This window comes from Anolis carolinensis, chromosome 2, assembly GCF_035594765.1.
Source record: "Anolis carolinensis isolate JA03-04 chromosome 2, rAnoCar3.1.pri, whole genome shotgun sequence".
Taxonomy (NCBI): domain Eukaryota; kingdom Metazoa; phylum Chordata; class Lepidosauria; order Squamata; family Dactyloidae; genus Anolis; species Anolis carolinensis.
In genome coordinates this window covers 98,295,588-98,318,929 of record NC_085842.1, presented here as the reverse complement: position 1 = coordinate 98,318,929, position 23,342 = coordinate 98,295,588, and the positions used below count along the sequence as shown (strand labels likewise).

Sequence of the window (23,342 nt, the reverse complement as noted above, 5' to 3'; positions counted from 1 at the left end):
ATGCAGATGCTTTCTCCTTGGGACACTTGGATGATTACTAGAAACCAAATGGTTAGAGAAATCTTTGGTCTAAGCCAGCATTTCTCCACTTACGCTAAGGAAGAACAAATAGCATTAACATTGGTTTTCTAAACTTGGGAGGTAAAGAGTAGTCTTTGCTGAATACAAGAACCAGAAAGGGATATGGCATTTATTGGCTCTGCATTGGACGCTTACGCTGTAGCAAGTCCTGTTGGTCCATCAATTAAATCCTAGGATCATGGGCAGCATTTCCTCCTGGCTGTCCATACACCATCAGGCTTACATTCGCTTAGTACTTGTCTTGGTCATTTGTCTGCCCAGTTTTTACACTTTGTGGAGTGGGAACTGTATCTTGCAGAGACCAAAATATCTCAATGTTACCTTTTCCTTGTATTCTGAACATGCCATCCACTGCTGTATTGTCTACAGGTGATAAAAAGCAGTTATAAGGCTGCAACCTGCAGGAATAATTTGAGTACCCAGTTTATAAAGGATGGATCAATAGGAGTGCTCTTCTGATACAGTAACAGTGGTCATTTAATGCTATAGGAGGGACTTCAGCTTTGACTAAAGACCCACTCCCATGGTTTCCTTAACACAATGCCTATGTCTATGGAATAGGTCACAGAGAACGTGCTGCAGTGTAACCATGCATAAGACTGTGCTTCAGATGTAGCTTTTCTTCTTAAATCTCTAAAACCTGAAGCAGCCTTTAAAATAAAAAAAGGAGGCATCGTTCATACATCCAGCTTCCCACCTGTTCCATTTCAACTCCTTTGACTTCATAGCTGAGCAGAATCGAATGGAAACGATTGAAGCTTGTGCAGCATTAACACGCACCAGGCAATTACAGAGTAGAATGAATGAATGTGTGAGAACATTTCCCTTCAGTAACTAGCAATTTTTTGTTTCAAAGGATGTTCTGGTGTGTTGTTGGGAGTGATAAAGGGTCAATCATTCATTTCAATGGACAAGAGTACTTCATTAGTGAGTTATTTTTATTTTTTTCAAAAGCTTATAATTAAAATCATCTTAGTGAGTTTGTTAACAATGATCATACATTCAAAATGCATAATTAGGATCTTGGAAACTAAAATTTGGAAGATGAGTATCAAAAAGTCTGCTGTCTAGCAAGATAGTTTAAAAAAATAACAAGAAGCCAGCACTCTACTTGCTAATGTAATTGGGGGGAAATACTACTGTGGGTGAGACAGAGGAAGCCTATCACATAGCTCTATTGATGACTGTATTATTCATAGAGAAATCTCTGTCAGACTGTTTCAAAATAAAGGTAAAGAAAAGTCCACCTGAACATTAGGAAGAACTTCCTGAGCATGAGCTGTTCAACAGTGGAACTCTCTGCCTCAGAGTGTGGTGGAAGCTTTCTTTGGAGGCTTTTAAAGAGGTTGGATGGCCATCTGTCGGGGGTGCTTTGATTGCTTTTTCTGCATTGCAGAGGGTTGGACTAGATGGCCCCCGGGGGCTCTTTCAACTCTTATGATTCTAAGTCATAGGCTAGACTGTTATTGTAAAGGATACATAGCTTCACATGGTAAATAGGTTTTCTGGACTCAAACCACATTTAAAATTTATTTTTGAAGCAAGGAAAAAATGGTTTAGCTCTTCACATGGTGTTGAACTACAGTACCTAGATTTATTCACCATTGGCTATGGTGGGTAGGTCTTCTGGAAGTTGCATTCAAACTCTGGACACACTACTCCCATCTACACCCTCCTAAATGATATTTCATTCCCTTCAGATCAGGCATGAACTTCTAGGGGTTTGTACTACAACTCTCAAATCCCTCACTATTAGTTGTGTTGCCAGGGACTGATGGGAATTAGAGAACAAAAATGTTTAGAGAGCCACACAAATAATAGTTAATGGAAAATTCATAGAATCATTATGATGGTGGTAGGATTTCCATGCATCCAGTACTAGCCCTGTAGATTAAAAAAAGTCTGAACATTGCAAGTTCTGCATGGCGTAATACCCATTTTAGTATATGTTTTGGAAAGCAATGCTAGTTTTGTCTATATATATTTTAATTGCCCAGAACACCAGCTTGTGTTACAGGAAATGCAAGATCGTGCCATTTCTCCCATTGTTTCCCAAGAATCCTGCAGTAATTGAACACCCCCCCCCCCCCAAATTCAGGAAATCTGATTAGCATCCGAAATCACTATGGTCTCATGAACTGAATATTAAGGGACACATCAATTTTTCTCACTCTGGGCTGTTCCTACTGAAAGCTAAATGTTACCTTTCTGAAAAAAGGTGATTTAGGACCAAGCTCTGCAGGCAAAGACATTTAATCGACCTACTTACTTGCCCCTACATTAAGAATTATTCTTAATCCTACAACTTTAGTAATGGTGCTAATCTAATTGGAGAAATCAATACAGAAGCAAGGCAGAAACTAGAGCAAGATGGAGATAATAAGCTGGACATCTTGGGTTGATATGCTTGATGCTGCTTTTCCTGTATGCGTTTTCTAGGGAAAGAAACAAAGGAAAGAGAGGTACATTATATATATACAAAAATTTCTTGTTAATGGAAAGTGAAAAACAGAATTTTGTTTAACCTTGTAAGGTTTTTGGCGCCCCTTTAAAAACTACTGAGAAAATATCACCACTGTGAGCTATAATTTTTATGTTTGAATAATACTCTGTGGATTGGTCTAGTAAAGGTCACCTGTCCATTTACTGAAATGTTGTCTCGCCTACCTGTTTTTCCCCCTCACAGATAATGGTACTTTTAAAACCAGAAAATGTCAAAAATTGAAGATAATTCAGATTTGATTTAAAGAGTACACTTTAAGCAAATTTAGTAAACTAAGTACATAGTAATTGGCATAACTATGCCAGCACTGGAGAAAAGTGGGCTACTGGCACAGTTGTACTGGCCATGGACATTGGAATGACAGCTGGCTCTGTCAGAAGATAAAGCAACCTGCTGCTAAATCCTCAGTAGGGTTGCCAGTCAGGACTTTCCCAGGCCCTGAGATGTATGGACAAAACTCGGGAACTTCTGATGTCATGGAGCAAGCCCTGGTATTGTTGCAAGTTGGTATTACAACATAATAATAATAATAATAATAATAATAATAATAATAATAATAATAATAATAATAATAATAATAATAATAATAATAATAATTTATTTGTACCTCGCCCTATCTCCCCGAGGGGACTCAAATAGCCTAGGATGATGCCATTAAGTATGATAAATTACATATTAACCCCAAATGCACAGAGTGAACCATTAAAATTGACAATACCATGGAGAACAAATGTGGAAAATATAGATGCAGACACTCTCACCCTGAGATTCCTTCCCTTTCTCTGCAGACTGGAGAAGTGAGACCATGCCCTGAGATTTGGAAACTAAGTTCATAAACTGAGAGCTGGCAAAACAAATGTATCTCCTGACAGAACATTTGCCACTTTTCTCTGCCACAGTTATACCCTGTTCAAAAAGTTGTGTTGTGGCATAATAGGGTGGCCATAAGTCAGAAGTGACTTGACGGCACAAAACAACCACAGACCCTTATGCCAGCATGGGTCTTCAGATGGATCCCAGCCTCATGCTGTTTAGCCTTACACACTGTGGCCAGAGTCCAGGTGTTAAATCTATCACAGACCTATTGACTTAACATAATCTTGATTTACTAAGCTCCCATTGATTCAGTGAATTTACTCTAGTCAGGAATAAACTGGAATCAGGCAATAGTCCTATCCCCCCGCTGATACATTAATGTGCTAGTTTTTAAGAATCAAAGAGCACATCCAGCCTCTAGTCATATGCATCCATGATTTCATCCCATATTGAGTCTCAGTATCTGCATTTTACAAAGAACTGTATATTATATGGCTTGCTCCCCTCCCTCCCTCTATATTTCAGTTGAACATGGATTCCTAAACCATCTGAGACCCAATCCCTCTTTTCTTCATAAAGAATAAGGTTATCAATAGGGACACTAGTTGTGTATGACTGTGAGACATACAACCTGTCGCTACACATCTCTGAATGCCAGTTGTTGGAGGAGAAGAACAGAAGTGGAGTGTTTCCTTTGCCTTGCATATGGCCTTTCAATGGGCACCAGGCTGGTGCTGTGGAAACCAGACGGGCCTTTAGATAAACCCAGCAGGTTTTTCTTAAGTTACCTTGTGACTTCAACTAGTCAATCTCCACCCCTGAGAAGGTCCCATTATCAGAATCCAGCTTTTTTGCCTCTCCTGTGCAGAAAGAGAGAAGAAAAATGTCAGTGCTTTCCAGTGTATGAAGAAATAGTTATCTCTGTATCACCTCTAGGAAACTGTTACAGAGATCATGTTGTTTCATATTCAGCAGAAGTAACTGTTGGTTTTTGCTGTGCCTTAACATAAAATCTGCAACCGTCTTCTTTATGAATACGTTGTACATTATTTTTCAAAGCTAATAGACTGAAGAATTATTATATGATTCTTTTTACCAAATTGCATGTGGCTGTCCTTAACCAAAGATAGTGTTCTTATGCTCAAAGTTAGAGGAAATTGTAAAAAGGAGGGTCAGGCCACAGTAAAAGGCTAAGGGGCCACGCTAACTGCTTTTGGCTGATTTCTTGATTCCAAAATAGCTTTTCTAAGGGCCAGAATTGTGTGCGTGTTGGGGTGGGGGTGCCACCTCCTACAGGTCATCTGGGGACAAAAATGGTTTCCTGTAGGACACAACAACTGGAGGCTGACGGACACTGAATGTAGCCCGTGTATCACACTTCACCTACCCCTGATATATGCATCTCTTTTGCATATAGTACATCATAAAGAGCCAGCATGGAGTAGTGGTTTGAGTGTTGGACTATGACTCTGGAGACCAGGGTTCAAATCTTCACTCAGACATGAAAACTCACTGGGTCAACCTGAGAAAATCGTACCCTCTCAGCCCCAATCATAAATTTGTTTTAGGATCAACATAAATCGGAAACAATTTGAATGAACACAAGCTGACAATGATTATTATGATGGGCCGGGCTGTGGCGCAGCTGGTTAGTAGCCAGCTGCAATAAATCACTATTGACCAAGAGGTCATGAGTTCGAAGCTCGGGTCGGATTGAGTGCCTGACCATAAATAGCCCCAGCTTGTTGTTTACCTAAGCAAGCTGAAAGACAGTTGTATCTGTCAAGTAGGGAATTTAGGGACCGCTTATGCTGGGAGGCTAATTTAACTAATTTACATCACCATAAAAATGTCCAGCAGTGTGAGCTGGAAGATTAGGAAGTAATCCATCAAGGACTCAGCGTCACAGTGGATGATGAAGCAGCAATTCACCCTGTGGCTGGAATCGAGCATACCCTCAGGAAGTCAGAAGCTGGAAAATGTTAAATAACCTCTGTGTCTCTGTGTGTGTCCTATGTCTAATGGCATTGAATGTTTGCCATGTATATGTAAATTGTGATCCGCTCTGAGTCCCCTTCGGGGTGAGAAGGGTGGAAAATAAATACTGTAAGTAAGTAAGTAAATAAATAAATAAATAGAAGATACTGGTGCATTGGGAAATTTCTATGCTCTGTGGAATCACATTAAGTGAACTCTTAATTATTTGTCATGAAGTTGTCTTGAGAAGAAAGTCTGACTGAATTATACACAGATGAAGTGTTTTAAGCCCTCTTGTCATCTTGCAGTTCAAGTTGTTATGAGTCAAACAACTTATGAAATGGCAGCCCAGCAAAATGCAAGGGTGGGAAGTTCCTTAATATGGTTACAGAGGGTTTCTTGCTTTGGTCATATGGGGCCAAATGATGGTAGGACTAGTTCCATCATCAAATTAATGTAATAGAAATGTTGTTCTACTTTTTATTGCTTCAAAAAGTATTGGCCAATGAATCCCCATGACAGAGCCAAGAGGCTTTAAAGTTGCATGTGCAGAAAATGAAGTGAATTTATGTTCCAGAAAGGAAACACTTACTATGACCAAGACACTGTCACCAGGCTATTTTATGCAAGTTTAGGTCAAAGTGCTTTATTTGCATAAGCTTGACTATGTGAACCTCACATTATAAAACTTGAAGATTTGGGGTAAGAAATGAAGAAGGCATATTGTGCTATAGTGCTCTGGTTTGGGGGCTCTCTCACATCCCGAGTCTGATTTACTCCTTACACGCTTTTTTAATAGGTCCTTCATGTGACATTTTCCTTACCATTCTGTGCAGAAGACTAGAAATAGGACCTTATTTGGGCTATAATTCCTAAAATCTCCCAGCCAATATGGCCACCAAAAGTAGCTTTCCAAGCCCTGCCAACATTTTAGACTTCAATGCAAATAATGAGAATCATTAGCTCCTAGGAGTAGTTCATTCTGATGTTGATCCTTAGCTACTGACAAACCAACTGACTTGACACTGCAAAGAAGATCCCCTCAATGCCTTCTCCCCACCTGATGATCAGCCAGGATAAACAAGTTCTTTACCATCGCAATCCAGAGGTCCACGGACTTTAGTGCCCTCAATCTCTGTGCCATTTTGGTAGACACACCAGCAATACCCAGTGCTGTGGTGGCACTGTTTGGGCAAATAGTCCCCCATTTCATCACACTCGGCACAGAATCTTCCTGGGTGGACACCCTTACCACACTGTTCTTGCTGGCACTTGGTTTTCACTTTAAAACAAAACAAAAGCCAAAGTAATTCAGAATGTACAGTTGATTGCAAGCTGCTATCAGCATCGCTTCATACACTTGTCAACAGACTTCCTTAAAGAAGAAAGAGTGAGTGTGCAAAGGAAACACTGCCTTATATCAGCTGCAGTCAGCATAGTTTGGAGCCATAAATGATGGGAACGATAACAGGAAGACTCCACAATAATAGTGAAAAACAGTGACGCTCAATCTCTCAATGAATATTTCAACTCCCAGAATCTCCGCCCCTTGGCCATTGTGGGCTGGGACTTCATAAAGCTCATCTACACAAGCATTTCCAAGTTGACCAGTTTTGGCCATCTATTTTGGAATGATGGTCTATGCTCTCCCTTCCCATGAAAATGTGTTGTTCCATTGTGGCCTCACCATGGGAAAGGGAAGGGGCAAGGGGAAAAATATGTGTGTAAGAATATGCCCGTTTAATTAGGATAGCGATTTTATTGGGATGGCTCCCAGGGAACTCATTTAGCCTAATGAGAGCAAATGCTAATGAGCACTTCTTAATAGAGGCAGTATTAATATAAATTCTGCTAATGGGGATGTGTCTGACCACTGCTGAGTGGCTAATTGGTAGGAAGATTCCAGCTTCAGGCTTTATTTCAGAAACCGCTAAAATCACAGGAGGAGGGATCATTATTTTTTAACATTACGTTTGTGCCCAGATTTGTCACAGATAAGTCATTGCCTGTGTTGGTGTGCAAGTTCAGTTCATGATAGTTAATTAATCATTTATGGGGCATTGGGGGATGGAAGCTATTAAACTTGTTCAGATATCTCAATGGACTGAACTTTTTTAAAAAAAAAATCCATCTTGAAAGTGGGTCTTAATTCAAACAGCAGGTCTTCCATCTTTCCTCAAAGGCACATCCTCAGAGAATTACTATTTTAAATTATTTGTGCTCTGCCAATCACTTTGCATGTATTTAAAAAATTAACATTCTGTTATTGTTTTAAAAAAATTTTTTTAATTTTTTACTTTTTTAAAAAAGGAAGGGGATACAGGGGTGGGGAAAAGTTATGAGGTGGGAGAATTAGGGGGTTGGTTTTGCATTGTTTTGTTTATTTTATTCCAGGGTTTGTGTTTTTTTGTTTTTTATTTTTAGTTGGTTAAATTTAAATTGCATTGTTAACACATGCTTTTAGTCTCAAAGGAAGGCAAACAAATTTTGCCAATGGATCTCATTATAGGATCACTATCAGTCATAAATAACAAAAAGCACACAACAAGAGTACAAACAACACTTGGGGGGGGCTGTTCTCCATCAAAATGTTTTCATTCCATGCTTTCCCAGTCTCCTTTCTACATCATCAGCCACTGTTGATCATGGACATGGAAACAAGATAGGATATGACTAGGAAACGTAGCAGGATTGGAACAATTCCCCATAAAGCTGCCGTTTTAGTGGCAGCCTCAAATCCTATAACATACCTAGTTCCACAGGTGGGTTTTGTGTTTACTTTAATACTAAATTTCCCCATCAAAGTTGGATAACACGAGGATGCTTTCAGTTATTTGCCTTCCTTTCTAAAACACTGGGATTTTGTTTCACTTCATTTCCTGCACCTCTTTAGGAAGCAATAAAGTGAACATTGCATTGTGATCTGGCCTAAATGCAGCAGAACCAGTCTAAGGTTCAGATATTTTTGCTGAGGTCTCCTGCAGAATCCTTTTCAGTCCTGCCGTTCCACCATACCTTTTTCTTCTGGGATCGCATTTTGTGCCATTTGGAAGAGGAGCCACTTGTGCATCCAGGTTTCAAAAGCCTGCAAGAGAGTCGCAGGGAAATATGATTTCTATTTGCTTTGCTTCAGAGATCAGTGAGAGCAGTAGAGACAAACTAAGTCTGTGTTGAAATGGGACAAAAGTCTATGTGGTTGAGCACAGCATCTGAGATCTGCATGGGGTAATCCACTGTGGCTCCATATCACAAGCTTCAAGACTCACCATAGTGCTGCAATAGCACATATATGTGTGTGCACACAGACATGCCATGGCTTTTTCATTACTAGTGAACAGTACGGATCAGAAAAGCACCTGGCTACGGGAGTCAGATACCAATTGAGGATAAATTCCACCAAATATCTTAGCAGATGATGTCCTCAGCCATACAGACATAGACAGATGCTTCTCCGGTCCTCCTCTCACTTTTCATCATCAACAGAATGGTTGTTAGGGACTATCATAACAGTAATGCGGAGGGGAGGGGCTCTTTGAACATTAAAGAGGGAAGAAAAAAATATCAACAATGGCAAAAAATAGAAGCATAAGATGGACCTAAACTTGTGAATCACTAATAAGATTCTTGCCATTTTGTAGCATCTCTTTATAGTGATTTATTACAGTGCGACCCCAGGCAGCTGATGAGTAGGGTTTATTGCTGTTTATCAAAGTAGGGTCCAATTAAACATCTAAACCCCAACTAAGGTAGCAAATATGACTTAGATCACAGAAACACCATAAAGCTCCCTGACTCTGCTTCTGATTATACTGAATCTTGATCCTTTGAAGTTTCTTCCCACAGGAGGAAAAACATTCAAAAAGCAATATTGCTGGGAAGTAGCTTCTCTCACACAAGAGCTGTCTTCTGCACTACAAATCCACTATGCACATCATAAGACTGAATGGAGACAGGATTATCCAAAATACCTTGTCAAATTCTAGAAAGGATAGCAAAATTTACCTTCCAGTCTTCATAATCCATGCGAAATCTCATCTGACCAATATTTTCAATGAAGCTGCTATTGAATTCAGGGAATTTTCTTAGAGGGTTTTCCCGCTGTAGAGGAAGCATATACCATATTAACAAATGGACAGCAAGATCACCTTGTCATCTCTAATATGGACAAAGCTTGGAAACATTTACTTTTTTTGCATTACAGCCCGCAGGCTCCTGCAGTCAAGAGGGGGAATTCTGGAAGCTGTCATCCAAAATTAAGTTCTACAAGCTCTGGTTGTTCAAGGAAGATTGAAACAATCCTCAGAGAACAGTATGGTCTGAAGAAATGGCAGCACATGAAAGAGACAACCCCATTTCAGTGATTCAATCAGAGGTTACTGACAGTGAGAATCACATTGCTTTCCCCAAGCTGAGCCAAGGGGATTTCAGAGGGGAAACACAGATAGCATTTCCCTCTCTATAATTCTACTTTCAGTTCTTGAACATTTACAGTCCACATCATAACTTGGACTAACACCCTGGAGAATTAATGTAATATAGTGGTTTGACCACTGGATTCTGACTCCGAAGTCCAGGGTTTTAATCCCTCAGAAAGGCATATTCTCCCAGCTTCAGAGGGAGGAAAAAGCACCCTCCCCTGAACAAATCTTGCCTAGAAAACCCAGTGATGGGTTTGTCTTAGGGTTGACATGTTTTGGGAATGACTCAAAACACAAGACACAAAACAACAGGAACCTTAATGCAAGGATCACAGGAGAGATCCCTGAGATAGAAAGGCACCTGTCATCCCTAATGTTTCATAATAAGTATGCAAAGTATGTATGACAAATCCCATAATCTGAATTTTTAATGTTGAACGTTCTTTAGTAACTTAGTCCAATTTGTTACCATAGCTCCCCATAAAGAGCAGACAAACTTCTGCTCTAAACTAAACTTCTTGTGGCCCATATAGTCCAACGTCATATAGAAAAAAATTACTGTGAGTCCTTTGGATGTGGGAGGATTTCCACAGAATTCACAATTCCAAGTCTGTGCAATTTTCACAATTAATAGTATGGCACTTAGGACTCGTTCGATGATAAATATCCAGAAACACTGTAACTACAGACATGGACAAACTGCATGCATAGAAGCAATGATCCTTTTGGTGTTTTTGAGTTTGAAGGCTCCCTACTGATTGTATTAGAAGGAGGAAACAAAGTGCTTTTCAATTGAACACTGCAAGCTGTCACATAAAAGCAATGAAGCACTGGCAGCTATATGCAGCTGACTCCACTATGTTTCAATGTGGCATCGAATTGTGCCAAGTTGAAACTGCTCTGAGTTTCCCTTAGGGTGAGATAGGGTGGGATAGAAATACAGTAAATAAATAAATAAATAAATAAATACATTGCTTTAACATCTGCAAATTCTACCTCTCACCACCCAAAACCTGCCTCTTAAGCCAGGCAGGGGCCCAACCAAAGGGCTTTCAAGATGCTGCCAATCGGAGCACTGGGTATGCTCAGGGTATTCTGAGACAGGCAGCTGAAGAGGCCCCTTAGGCCTCTGTCACAGCTGCTCATCTCAATGGCCAGGAGGGTGCCACAATCATGATTTCCCAGTGCCCTCAGAAATCTTGAAACAGGCAGTGGCTTAAGATGGAAGTGTGTGTGTGGGGGGGGGGGGGGGGTGTCACATCCAGTCATTGACCACTGTAAATATACATTCTAAAAATTACAAAGCATCAGTCTTAGTTCTCATTTCTAACAACACTCATATACCAGTCAAATACGATGGCTGTGCAGCAAGAACACATTAACAATTCATCTAAACTTGCCTTGATGTATCAGATCAAAGGTCTAACTAATTTGACAGCTCTGGTGCAAGTAGCCTAAGTTGCAAGTAGTCTAAAATGAATCTATGTCTTCAAATGATCAAGCAGAATCATAGTTGTCATGGTGAGGGAATGAGACTCTTACCAATAGGACACGCTTGACTTGGTCTTCAGTGCTGTTGGTCAGCTTGGCTTCATTTTTCAAAGACTACATATGGGACAAAAAGAAAAGTTAAAATCTGAAGAGTGACAATTAGATCTCCAGTTTCCATTATTACAAACAGGATATATCTGATGTAGGGTGGTGGCAGTTGACCCAAAGGATGTACAAGCTACAAACATACATTGCTTAGAACAGAGACCAAACAAGGAATGAGGAACACATGGCACTAAATATGTCATCAAACCACAAATTCCATTGTCGCTCATTGTTTGAGATGGCTGATAGGAGCTATAGTCCAGTCCTGGAAAGTCGCACATTCACCATCTGTAGGATGGAAATTCCTGCTTCATTCTGAGCCCTTGTGGAAATACTTCTTGCTAGGGTCTTACTCCAGGTCCTAGACTTCCAGAAGTTCTTAGATCATGACTCCCAGCAGCCTTGGCCATTGTAGCCAATGGTTCAACAGGTTATCCACTCTTGGTCTTCTTAAAGAATTGTCTCTGATCTTTCACATATACTGCAGCAGATATGTTGGACTAGATCAAAACTAAAGAACAACTTACTCTTTTGTTGCAGAGAGAATGTATGCACAGGCCTCCAGTTTGTTCCTGAAGCTGGAAAAGGTCTTCAAAAAGGACAGTACTGAAGCAGATGCCTAGTAATTGCCATCTGACCTATCCATTGTGCTAGTATGACTTTGAGTGGGGGAAGATAGTTTAGAACAGGGATCCGTGGGCCACATGTGGCCCATCGAATCTATTTATCTGGCTCCCATGGCAGTGGCTCCCTCCTCCTCTGCTGAAGAAGATGCGTGTGGCGGGAAGGAGGAGGGAAAGTTGTGCACCGTTCTTGCCTCCTCCCTCACCCGGTGCATGCCTTCCAAAGCTTTGCTTGTATTTATAATGGTATTTTAATAATTATTTAATTAATAATTAATTGTTAAGGGGTGCTTTGCTAGTGCTTTTGGTGCACAAAGGCAGAACGGGGTTAGTCTAAATGGCCCAAGGGGTCTCTTCCAACCCTCTTTATTATTTTTATTATGATTATGATTATTAATATTGAGGCTGTATTTGTTCCCATTTTGTTTATTAACTTCAAAATACAATATGTGCAGAGTGCATAGGAATTTATTCATAGTGTTTTTAAAACTATAGTCCAGCCCTCCAACGGTCTGAGGGACTGTGAAAAGTTTGGGGACCCCTGGTTTAGAAGGAAAGGAATGACTGTCCTAACAAGACAAGCATCCAATCATAGAGAGATATATAATGGATTTTCCCTAAGCTTCAAGAAGATTGTGGCAAGGCACACATGATGGTTAATTAGAGACGAGACAAGGAAGGAGGCTGGGTTGCTTCAAACGTATTACCAAACTAGTGTTTCCTGCTGTTTGTTTTTGTACCAAAGAAAGGCATGAAAAGATATGGCGAATGCCCACCCTAAATCCATAGCCATTTCATAAAAATTAATATTGTAGTGGGAAAGTTTTATGGATTGAACAGCAAAGTATTCAGCGCTGAAACCTCCCTTAACTACCTCTTCCTGCCATGCTTACCTCGTCATCTAAAATAGCCATGGGCATCATATTGACCATTGCCATCTTCATCGCTGGCTGGGGGGCTATAAGAAGAGAAACAGGTATAAAACATGCAGGACAATTTTTACAAAAATAGTTTCCTCCAAAAACATGCTTTTTAAACAGAGAATCACAAGTTCAGGAACAAAATAAGTGAATTTATATTTTATAATCCTTTGCTGATATACTTGACACATACTCTTAAACTCTAAGTGTATGACATTGAAATAAAAATAGTTCTAACAAATGCATATACACTTTCCAAGATAGCACTCTTGCACTGAGATTCCTTCCCCTGGGAAGTGGAGGAGGTCTCTGTCCTGAGACACTGAGCTCTTAAGCAACCATCCATGGTTACTATTGTACACCCAGCAGTTAAAATTGTAAAGAAAGTCAAAAGGAAAGAGCAGCAGCAGCCACTAACCCTGAGGAAGCTTTTTGGCAATTGATTCTAGCTTCAGCTCCGTGGTGTCCTTGCTCAGCTTAGTAATCCGTTCGTTGTGATGATACACATAGAAGACAGTGACCGCCTGGCCGGCAATAAGCAAGGACACCAGGACAGATACAACTGCATAGATGGATCCACGGCTGCAGGACCCCCTGCAAGAGAGAAAAGATGTATGTGGGTCCTCCTTCAACTATCCCTTGTATCTCCTCGCACCTGAGGGTACATCTCCACTATAGAATGAATGCAGTTTGACACCACTTTAACTTCCATGCCTCAGTGCTATGGAATCCTTGGAGTTGTAGTTTCACAACATCAGTAGCCTTCTCTGCCAAAGAGTGCTGGTGCCTCACCATACTACAAATCCTAGTATTCCATAGCATTGAGGCATGAAAGTTAAAGTGGTATCAAACTACATTCATTCTACAATGTAGATGCAACCTGAGAATACACTGCTGCAGAAGAGAATCAAAATAATCTGTAAGAAACTTCATCTCAACATAAACAAGTGAGGGGTCTTGCCAGGGATGTAAGGACAAAATACAGACATTGCTCCCCAAAACCAGACTTCTGCCCCACCCAAATGAAAGTTTCCTTCAGTCCCCAAATTTCTAGCATTGCAGATAATGAGATACTGAAAAACATTCACACTTAAAACTATTATTTTCTGTGATCCCATCTCTTGTTCACATTGACTGCTCCTTTTCTTCAGGTGCCTAAATTCTGTTTCTAAATGTTCAAATAAATTTTAATCTACTGCAATGCTAGAAATTGAGGGAATTAAGGAAAATATGGGATGAGCAAATTTCTCATGGGTCGCGATGCCCTTGTGCCTATCTCCAGCATCACTCTAATAATTACTTTTTATTTTATTTTATTTTAATCCGACATAGGCTTTTGTGGACAGCAACCACCTGTATTGGAGTCCATGCACTTGGAGTCTATGAATGTTTACGGCAAATGAAACCCCACAGTTTTTCAGATGTCACAAGACTGTTTGGAAATTTTTACTAACTTGGATTAGATCATTTGGACATTATTAAGTAAATATTCCAGGTGTGGCATATCTCCTGAGTCTAAGATAAACAGAACATACACTATGGCTAAAAACTAATTGCTGAACAAGATAACAAGTCAGAAAAGAGGATGTCCACATTTGTTTGCTCATATTCCCTTCCTCTTCTCTGTTATTTTACTAATCTGTGACTGTGTGTTATCTGAACTAAAATGTCTCCTCAGACATAATAACTGAAATGAAAAATAGCTTGAGGAAATGGCTGAATTCTGACCAATAATTTTCTAATCATCTTGTGACATCACTTGTTGCTAGGTAGACGGAACTTGAAAGTAGACGAGAAAAGCTATTGCCCTTGACTCTCTTCACACTCAGGCAAAAATTATGGGCAGGCTTGTTTCTCTTAGAACAGAATAACCAGTGGTTAAACCTGTTGCAATGCGTCTCGCCCCGTAAAATGCCTTTATTAGTTTGGTAAATAATCAGCCAGAGTTAGCAAAGCAATTAGTATGGTACCAGACAGAGAGGACCCATGCCACAGGAAGGCATACAATGGTGCTCTTTTTTTCAGCTTCTTATCAGATGTCATTTTTTCTAGAATCTAATTACTCTGGAATTTAAATTTTAAAAAAAGAGAACATGGTTTTACTTTGAGGCAACAACTCCATAGATAGGTTAGATAGTAAAAGCAGAGAGAGCATCTTTCTCACCCAAGCTGTAATTTCCTCAAGATGTTACCTCCGATGGCCTAGGGGATAAAAGCCTTGTGACTTGAAGGTTGGGTTGCTGACCTGAAGGCTGCCAGCAGTGACGGTTCAACCGAGAGGCAAACTAGTCATTTGCCTGTGGCGCCATCCTGTAGGGGGCGCCATCAAGGCAACTCCTGCCTCCGCTGCTGTGCCTCTGCTCTGCAGAGCCCAGTGCCTTCCTCCCTAGAAGGAAGGCGTCGGGCCGTTTGCAGACGTGAAACAGCACTTCTCCAGTCTGCAAAGCATCCAGCAGCTCCCTCTGGAGAAGGAGGATGTTGGGCAGTTTGCAGACTGAGAACCCCCCCCCCTTGGCTGCAACTTGCCTTGCAGCAGCCAAAGAGAAGGAATCAGGCTCCACGTGGAGCTGGCTCGGGTCCCTTTGATCCTTTTGCCTCCCCTGTAAAGCAAGCAGTGGGATTGGGGGGAAAGGAAGAAGGGGGAAGGGGGGAAAGGAGCGAGGGAGTGTGGGGAGCCACTGTGACCCACTCACTGCTTTGCCATTTTAGTAAGTATTTTTCTATTTGTGAGTCCATTTAAGGGGCTTGTTTTGCTTGGGGGGGCCTTTGCTAATGGGGTTTATTGTTGTTGTTAGAAGAGGGACCAGGCCTTGGGGCCTTGGATCCTTTTTCCTTTGGGCCCTCTCTCTGTTCTCTTTCCTCCCAACCATTCCTACTACCTGCTGCTCTTTCTCTTTTCCCTTTGCAACATAAATGAGGGGGATCCTTTTGTTTGCAATGTGTGTGTGTGTGTGTGTGTGTATACATACATACATATACACACATATATACATAATATTGGGATTTACTATGGGAAGAGAGATGGAGATTCCCCCATTTTTGAATGTAAACAATCCCAAAAAGACTCCAAAGGCTTTGCATTAGCTCCTGAAAGTATCTTAGATTGGAAAGGGGGAACTCCGAAGGACATCTAGTCCAACCCCATGAAGAAAACCATAAAATCCAGCCCTGGTTAAAGAGATTGATATATATATATATGTGTGTATGTAATAAACACACTACTGTGCATATTAATATATATATTAATGTAATAAACACTATAATGGGAGTTTATTACATATTGATATACCTATTATGGAATAAACACAATACTCTGCATACTGACATACATATTAATGTAATAAACACTATAATGGGAGTTTATTACGTATTGATATACCTGTTAATGTGATAAACACAATACTATGCATATTGACATACATATTAATGTAATAAACACAATAATGAGAGTGTATTCATTATTTATTTATTTTATTTTATTTACTACATTTATATCCCGCCCTTCTCACGCCAAAGGGGACTCAGAGCGGTTTACGAATAATATTGACATATTTACGTACAATGTATTATATTATTAGCATCGCACAATATTAGCAGAGCATAATGATACCGTAATAATAATACAGATTTTCAGAACATAACACAGTAATCATATTCTATATTATATTCTGATTCTGCCAACTTTGCAGTTCAAAAACGTGCAAAATGTGAGTAGATCAATAGGTACCGCTCCAGCCAACCAGGAAGCCGCCCTGAGTTCCCTTTGAGGTTGAGATAGGGCGGGGTAAAAATGCAGTAAATATATATATGTTACCCTCAGAGGTTGTGAGATCTGTTGGAAACTAGGCAAGTGGCGTTTATGTATCTGTAGAATTTCAACAGAAAGGAAGAAACCATGAAAATGAACAAAATCTGAGTATTAAAAAAGCTAAAATTGGGACAGTAAAAAAAGAACAACACTCAGAAGACAAGAAACAATCAGGGCCAGTTAACCCTTCCAAACAAGGGATTCCCCCAGGCAGGAAGCAGCCAGTTCTTGAAGGTGAAAGGCTTTTCCATGCAAATCAAGGTGGCCAATTCAAATATTCACACCTGCCTCAAACAGAAAAGAGTTATTCCTCCCACCCTGAACATTCCACAGATATAGAAACCCCACTTGCCTAGTTTCCAACAAACCTCACAACCTCTGAAGATGCTTGCCATAGATGTGGGTGAAACGTCAGGAGAGAATGCTTCTGGAACATGACCAGACAGCCTGGAAAACTCACAGCAACCCAATGATTCCGACCATTAAAATATTTCATAACACATATCCGTGGAATGTTCAGGGTGGGAGAAAGAACTCTTGTTTGTTTGTTGGAGGCCAGTGTGACTGTTGCCATTAATCACCTTGATTAGCATTGAAAAGCCTTGCAGCTTCAAAGCCTGGCTGTTTCCTGCTTGAGGGAATCCTTTGTTGGGAGGTGTTAATCAATCAGGAGAGAATACTTCTGGAACCTGTTGTCAAAAGCTTTCATGGCCAGAAACACTGGTTTGCTGTGGGTTTCCCAGTCTGTATTGCCATGTTTCAGAAGCAATCTCTCCTGATGTTTCACCCACATCTATGGCAAGCATCCTCAGAGGTTGTGAGGTCTGTTCGAAACTAGGGAAGTGGGGCTTAATTATTTGTTGAAAGTCCAGGTTGGAAGAGAAAGAACTCTTGTCTGCTGGAGGCAAGTGTGAATGTTGCAATAGGCCACCTTGATTAGCATTGAATAGCCTTGCAGCTTCAAAGCCTGGCTGCTTCCTATTTGAGGGAATCCTTTGTTGGGAGGTGTGAGCTGCCCCTGATTGATTCATGTCTGGAATTCCTCTGTTTTTGTGTGTGTTGTTCTTTATTTACTGTCCTGAGTTTTTAAATACTGGTAGCCAGATACTCTTCATTGTCATGGGTTCCTCCTTTCTGTTGGAATTGTCCACATGCTTGTGGATTTCAATGACTTCTCTGTTGTCTGACATGGTGGTTGTGAGAGTGGTCCAGCATTTCTATGTTCTCAAATAATATACTGTGTCCAGGTTTTACCCCTTATCTTAAATGGCTAAGGGGGGAAAGCAAGGGGCTTGAGGCTGTTAGGAATTGTGGGAGTTGTAGTCCAAAACACCTGGGGGGCCAATGTTTGTCCATGCCTGGTAGGTAAGTGCACTTGCTATTGCATCTTTGCTGGAAAATAATTCTGTGTACATTTAGAAAAGCACAAATACTACATATTTCAAGTAATGCATCATCATTTGATCATTTCATAGAATTCCAGCAGATTCTCAGAATGTGTAGGACGCATGGGGGTGGGAATTTATGAGTAGCTGTCACACAGCCATATAACCCAGAATATCAAGGCAGAATAACCCAAAATATCTGCTTTGAACTGGGTTATCTAAGTCCACACTGCCCTATATCCCAGTTCAATGTTTGGTATTAAATTCGCAAATATAGTAATTCCTACATAACATTACCATGTATTGAACTGCTTTTTCTGTTAATTTGTTGTATAACATGATGTTTTGGTGCTTAATTTGTAAAATCATAACGTAATTTGATGTTTATTAGGCTTTTCCTTAATCCCTCCTTATTATCCAACATTTTTGCTTATCCAACGCTTTTGTTTTTCAGTGATTGGTTTGGGGGGGGGGGGGGGGCAAAATTCTGTTCGCCTGTACTTGAACATTTCCTAGGGCCGGCTCTGGCTGCCAGGTTCGAATCCCACCCGGGTAGAGCGCAGTTGAGCTCCCTCTATCAGCTCTAGCTCTATGCGGGGACATGAGAGAAGCTTCCCACAAGGATGGTAAAACATCAAAACATCCGGGCGTCCTCTGGGCAACGTCCTTGCAGACAGCCAATTCTCTCACTCAAGAAGCAACTCCGGTTGCTCCTGACACGAAAAAAAAACCTGCTTAAAGGGACTTTTGGGGTGCATCTACATTGTAAAATTAATGCAGTTTGACAACACTCTAGCAGCTATGGCTCAATGGTATGGAATCATGGGAGCCAAAGCTTTACAAAGCCTTTAGCCTTCTCTGCCAAAGAAGCCTGGTGCCTCACCAAACTACACCTCCCATTGCATTGAGCCATGGCAGTTAAAATGATATCTAACTGCATAAAATCATAGAATCATAAAGTTGAAAGAGACCTTGTGGGCCATCCAGTCCAACCCCCTGCCAAGAAGAAGGAAAATCGCATTCAATGCACCCCCAACAGTTGGTCATCTGCTTAAAAGTCTCCAAAGAAGGAGCCTCCAACACACTCTGGGGCAGAGAGTTCCACTGCTGAACAGCTCTCACAGTGAGGAAGTTCTTCCTGATGTTCAGGTGGAATCTCCTTTCCTGTCGTTTGAAGCCAATGTTCCCCATCCTAGTCTCCAAGGCAGCAGAAAACAAGTTTGAATTCTACAGTGTAGATTCATCAACTGTAGGATTTTTATTCGACTTATTCAGTTATTGCTGCATAAGTCTGCTCATCTGGAGAAAATGTTCTTCATTCAAGGACGTACTTATGTATGTGTGTGTTAGCAGCAGGCAGCTTGTTCAAAAATGTCCCTCCTTCACAATCTGGTTCTTCCACGCAGGCATTAAAGGGAGCGTTCTGATTACAGCTGCCAACAACTCAATTTGCCTATGGTTTTTGTGTTCCAAGAAGCTTTGAAAAGTATTCTGCTTGCTCCCTATTATAACTGTTACAGTTGCTGTGTCTGGCGGTGACCTTGGCTGCATCCACACTGAAGGATTAAAGCAGCTTGATCCCACTTTAACTGACATAAAATCCTGGGATTTGCAATTTGGTGAGCACTCTTTGACAGAGAAGGCTGAAGACCTTGTAAAGCTACAACTCCCACAGTTCGGTTAAAGTGGCAGTTAAAGTGGGGTCAAACTGCATTAATTCCATAGTGTAGATGCAACCTCATTTTGTAGGGCATAGTCCTGAAATAGCCTTGAAATACCAAAAATAAACCAGAGGAATTCTTTGTGTGAGAGAAATGTCTTTTCTAAAGCTTTTTAATTGTCATTCATAATTGATTCTCTCCCCTGATTCTGTAACAAAATTAGAGGTAATTAACATTTTAAAAATCACTGCCTCATTATTCAGGGCACTTTTATTAAAATGCTTTTTTATTGTACTGAACAATGAAATCCTACTATTTATTCCCAATTAATTAACTACTTACCTTCAGATTAATTCAAGATTAAAAGGCACATGTTAGAGCTATTTGTTTTATATTGTTTTGGATCGGATTCATAAGTGGATCATAACACTTGTTGATTTAAAAGAACTCTTCAGGAAAAAAATAGTACTTTAGCCAGTGTGATGCAGTGGTTAAAGCGTTGGACTAAGACTGTGGAGACCAGGGTTTTGAATCTGTGCTCAGCCATAGAAATCCACTGGATAACCATAGGCAACTCGCACTCTCTCAGACTCAGAGGAAAGGAAAAGCCTCTCTGAACAAAACTTGACAAGAAAATCATGATAAAGTTGCCTGAGGGTCACAACAACCTAGAAATGACTTGAAAGCACACAACAACAAAACATGTCTAAATGTAACATGAGCCTGTAAGTAATGTTCAAGTGCGGATGAGAAGTTTTTGGACAACTTTCTTCCTAGTAACAAATGATGTCATCACTCTTCTATAATCTGATTGGCTTTTTGATTTAGCATCCCTAAGATTGCCCCGGTGGCGGAACGGGTTAAACTCCTGTGCTGGCAGGACTGCTGACTTGAAGGTTGGGTTGCTGACCTGAAGGTTGCAGGTTCGAATCCAACCTGGGGAGAGTGTGGATGAGCTCCCTCTGCCAGTTCCAGCTCCCCATGTGGGGGCATGAGAGAAGCCTCCCACAAGGATGGCAAAACATCAAAATATCGGGCGTCCCCTGGGCAACGTCCTTGCAGATGGCCAATTCTCTCACACCAGAAGTGACTTTAAGTTTCTCAAGTCGCTCTTGACACACACAAAAAAAATCACTCTTCTATAATCTATTTGGCTTTGACTTAGCATCTATGGCCAGTTGCAGGCATTTCAGCTCTGTGATTCCCTGAAATGGTCACTATTGCTAAAGATTATTATTTGCTGTATCAAATCAAGAAGACAAAGAGCCTAATAGCATTTAAAAAAAAGGAAAAACTGAGGCACACTAAGAAATAATGCAGCGGAGGGACATGAAAGTGTGGGAACCCTGGTTCAAATCCCTGTTCCTCTATGATACTTACCAGGTCATCTTAAGGAAGTTACTTTTAACCTGAACTACCCTACAGGGTTGTTGTGAGAATAATTTTTTTCGTGTCAGGAGCAACTTGAGAAACTGCAAGTCACTTCTGGTGTGAGAGAATTGGCCGTCTGCAAGGACACTGCCCAGGGGACGCCCGGATGATGATCTATTTTGATGCTTCTTGAAGGAAAGTTGGGCACACACATCGCAATGAAGTGTATGTATGAAAAGAGAAAGTGATAATACCTCTTTGTCCGCCTTCCTTATGAGTGAGGTAGGTTTTCAGAGAAAAACAGAAAAACAGAAATGTGCAACATTCGTTCATTTATGACAAAAAATGAAAAATAGCCTTGGTCCTAATGCATAAGCTAGATGTGGTTATAGATTTTGGGGACAAGCATACAAAATCTGATATTCAACATAAGAAGAGATACAAAATGACATATGTAGTTCAATAAAGTGCAATTTGCCTTAACTTTGCTTTCTTCCAGCTAGGCTGAGAATTCTGTAAAATTATTGTATATTTACTGGCAGATTGGATAGAAATTTACCACTAGGGCATTAAAATATGAAGGGGCATGAAACACATAAGCCTATACTTATTTTCCAGTTGCACAAGGGCAAAACAGCAGGAAAAGGGCAGGAAATTCCTGTGCTGCACAATCTTAGCCATGTTTACTCAGAAGCAAGCCACACAGTGTAGAAAGCATCTAACTTCTAGGTAGGTCTGTGCAGGATTAAAGCTTTACTCATCTCTCCCCACACCCAAGACAGCAGATTATTTGCCGTTTACTTTCTCCCTATCCCTTTCGGGTACAACGTTTCCTAAAATAAACCTTCTTTTGTGCTTGGAAATTAGGAACTTTATCCTAAAACAGGTGCTTCTGGGCAAGACGTAATTTAAACCCTGGTCCCCTCAGATCTTCTCTAAGAGTGCATCTACACCAGGCGTGGGCAAACTTTGGCCTTCCAGGTGTTTTGGATTCCAACTCCCACAAACCGGCTGTTAGGAATTGTGGGAGTTGAAGTCCAAAACAACTTTTTGCCCACTTTAACTGTCATGGCTCAGTGGCACAGAATCATGGGAGCTGTATTTTCACAAGGTCTTCTCCGCCTAAGAGGGTTGGTGCCTCACCAAACTACAAATCCCAGGATTCTATAGCTTTGAGCTATGGCAATTAAAGTGGTGTCAAACTGCATTAATTTGACAATGTAGATGCACCCTTAGACAAGAAGTGAGGGGACATTAAACCTTGCCTCGAAGTAGCACTTTTGGTATAGTTTGGAGCAGGCATGGGCAAACTTTAGCTCCCCAGTTGTTTTGGCTTTCAACTCCCACAATTCCTAACAGCCAGAAGTCCAAAACACCTGGAGAGCAGAAGTTTGCCCATGCCTGGTTTAGAGATACACCCTGAGCCCTGCTCGCCACACCAGGAAATAATCAGCCGACTACAAACCGAGATCGGAAAGGTTGCCTTAATGGTGTAAAATTTGCTGGCTGAGGATTCTGAGTGTTGTAATGCCAAAAGGTAACTTTTTAATGGGTTCTATGTTAAAGGTTACATTTTAAAAGTGCCACAAAACTACAAAATTTCTCATTCTTCATATGTGGCACAGAGGAAAACATTCATGTCGCTGTACCCCCTCGCCTACCCTGGCCAAGCAGTGAAAATGTGGAATCAATAGAGGAGGAAGCTTGCTGAAATGCAAATACCGTTCTGGCTGTGGGGCAGTGCCAGCCCCTGGCCCGGGGAGAAGGTTCCTCTGGTCATCCTCCATGGCCTTGGTCTGCTGCCTTCTGCTGCTGCTGTGCCTGGAGGCTGAGAAAGCAACTGCTTTGCCCAACAGGATCACTGATTCTATAAGGGCTCAGTTCTTCAGAAGCTTCTTGAACAATGGAAATGGGAAGTGAAAGTTGCCTGACTCACAGATTTGGAAATACCCTTCCTACCTCCTCCCACTTCTATGTCCTGTACAGGACTCAAAGGGGGCCACAATCGCCCAGGTTTAATCTTTCAAGAAATCTGATTGGACGCTGGAAATGGCATCATCGGTTGCCAGGCAGAGTTCTGTATGTTTTCGATTCACTAGGAGATGGTATAGAGAGCACAGCTCTTTGTCAAAAGATATACTTGCTATTTGTTCCACACCTGTAGCTCAGTAAATAATATTTGG

General features: G+C 40.9%; 1 protein-coding gene across 1 annotated transcript; it reads right to left on the bottom strand.

Moving 5' to 3' along the window:
* Positions 1–1,001: 1,001 nt before the first annotated feature.
* Positions 1,002–23,089, bottom strand: cd74 (CD74 molecule). Its single transcript, XM_008104819.3, has 9 exons — positions 22,882–23,089; positions 13,353–13,528; positions 12,908–12,972; positions 11,338–11,400; positions 9,380–9,475; positions 8,393–8,462; positions 6,471–6,659; positions 4,189–4,260; positions 1,002–2,516 (listed from the first exon to the last, which is right to left on the bottom strand). Exons 1-8 carry the CDS (start codon positions 22,944–22,946, stop codon positions 4,202–4,204), a joined length of 783 nt encoding a protein of 260 aa, XP_008103026.1. The 5' UTR covers positions 22,947–23,089; the 3' UTR covers positions 1,002–2,516; positions 4,189–4,201.
* Between the last annotated feature and the right edge of the window lie 253 nt (positions 23,090–23,342).

Bases quoted from the DNA above. Each gene is read 5' to 3' on its own strand.
- cd74 (XM_008104819.3), bottom strand. From the start codon at position 22,946: ATGGAGGATGACCAGAGGAACCTTCTCCCCGGGCCAGGGGCTGGCACT. The intron at 9,476-11,337 runs GTAAGAGTCTCA...CTTCCTCTACAG, and splicing joins AAGTCAAGCGTGTCCTATTG to CGGGAAAACCCTCTAAGAAA. The intron at 4,261-6,470 runs GTAAAGAACTTG...CTTTCTGCACAG, and splicing joins TGGACCTCTGGATTGCGATG to GAGAGGCAAAAAAGCTGGAT.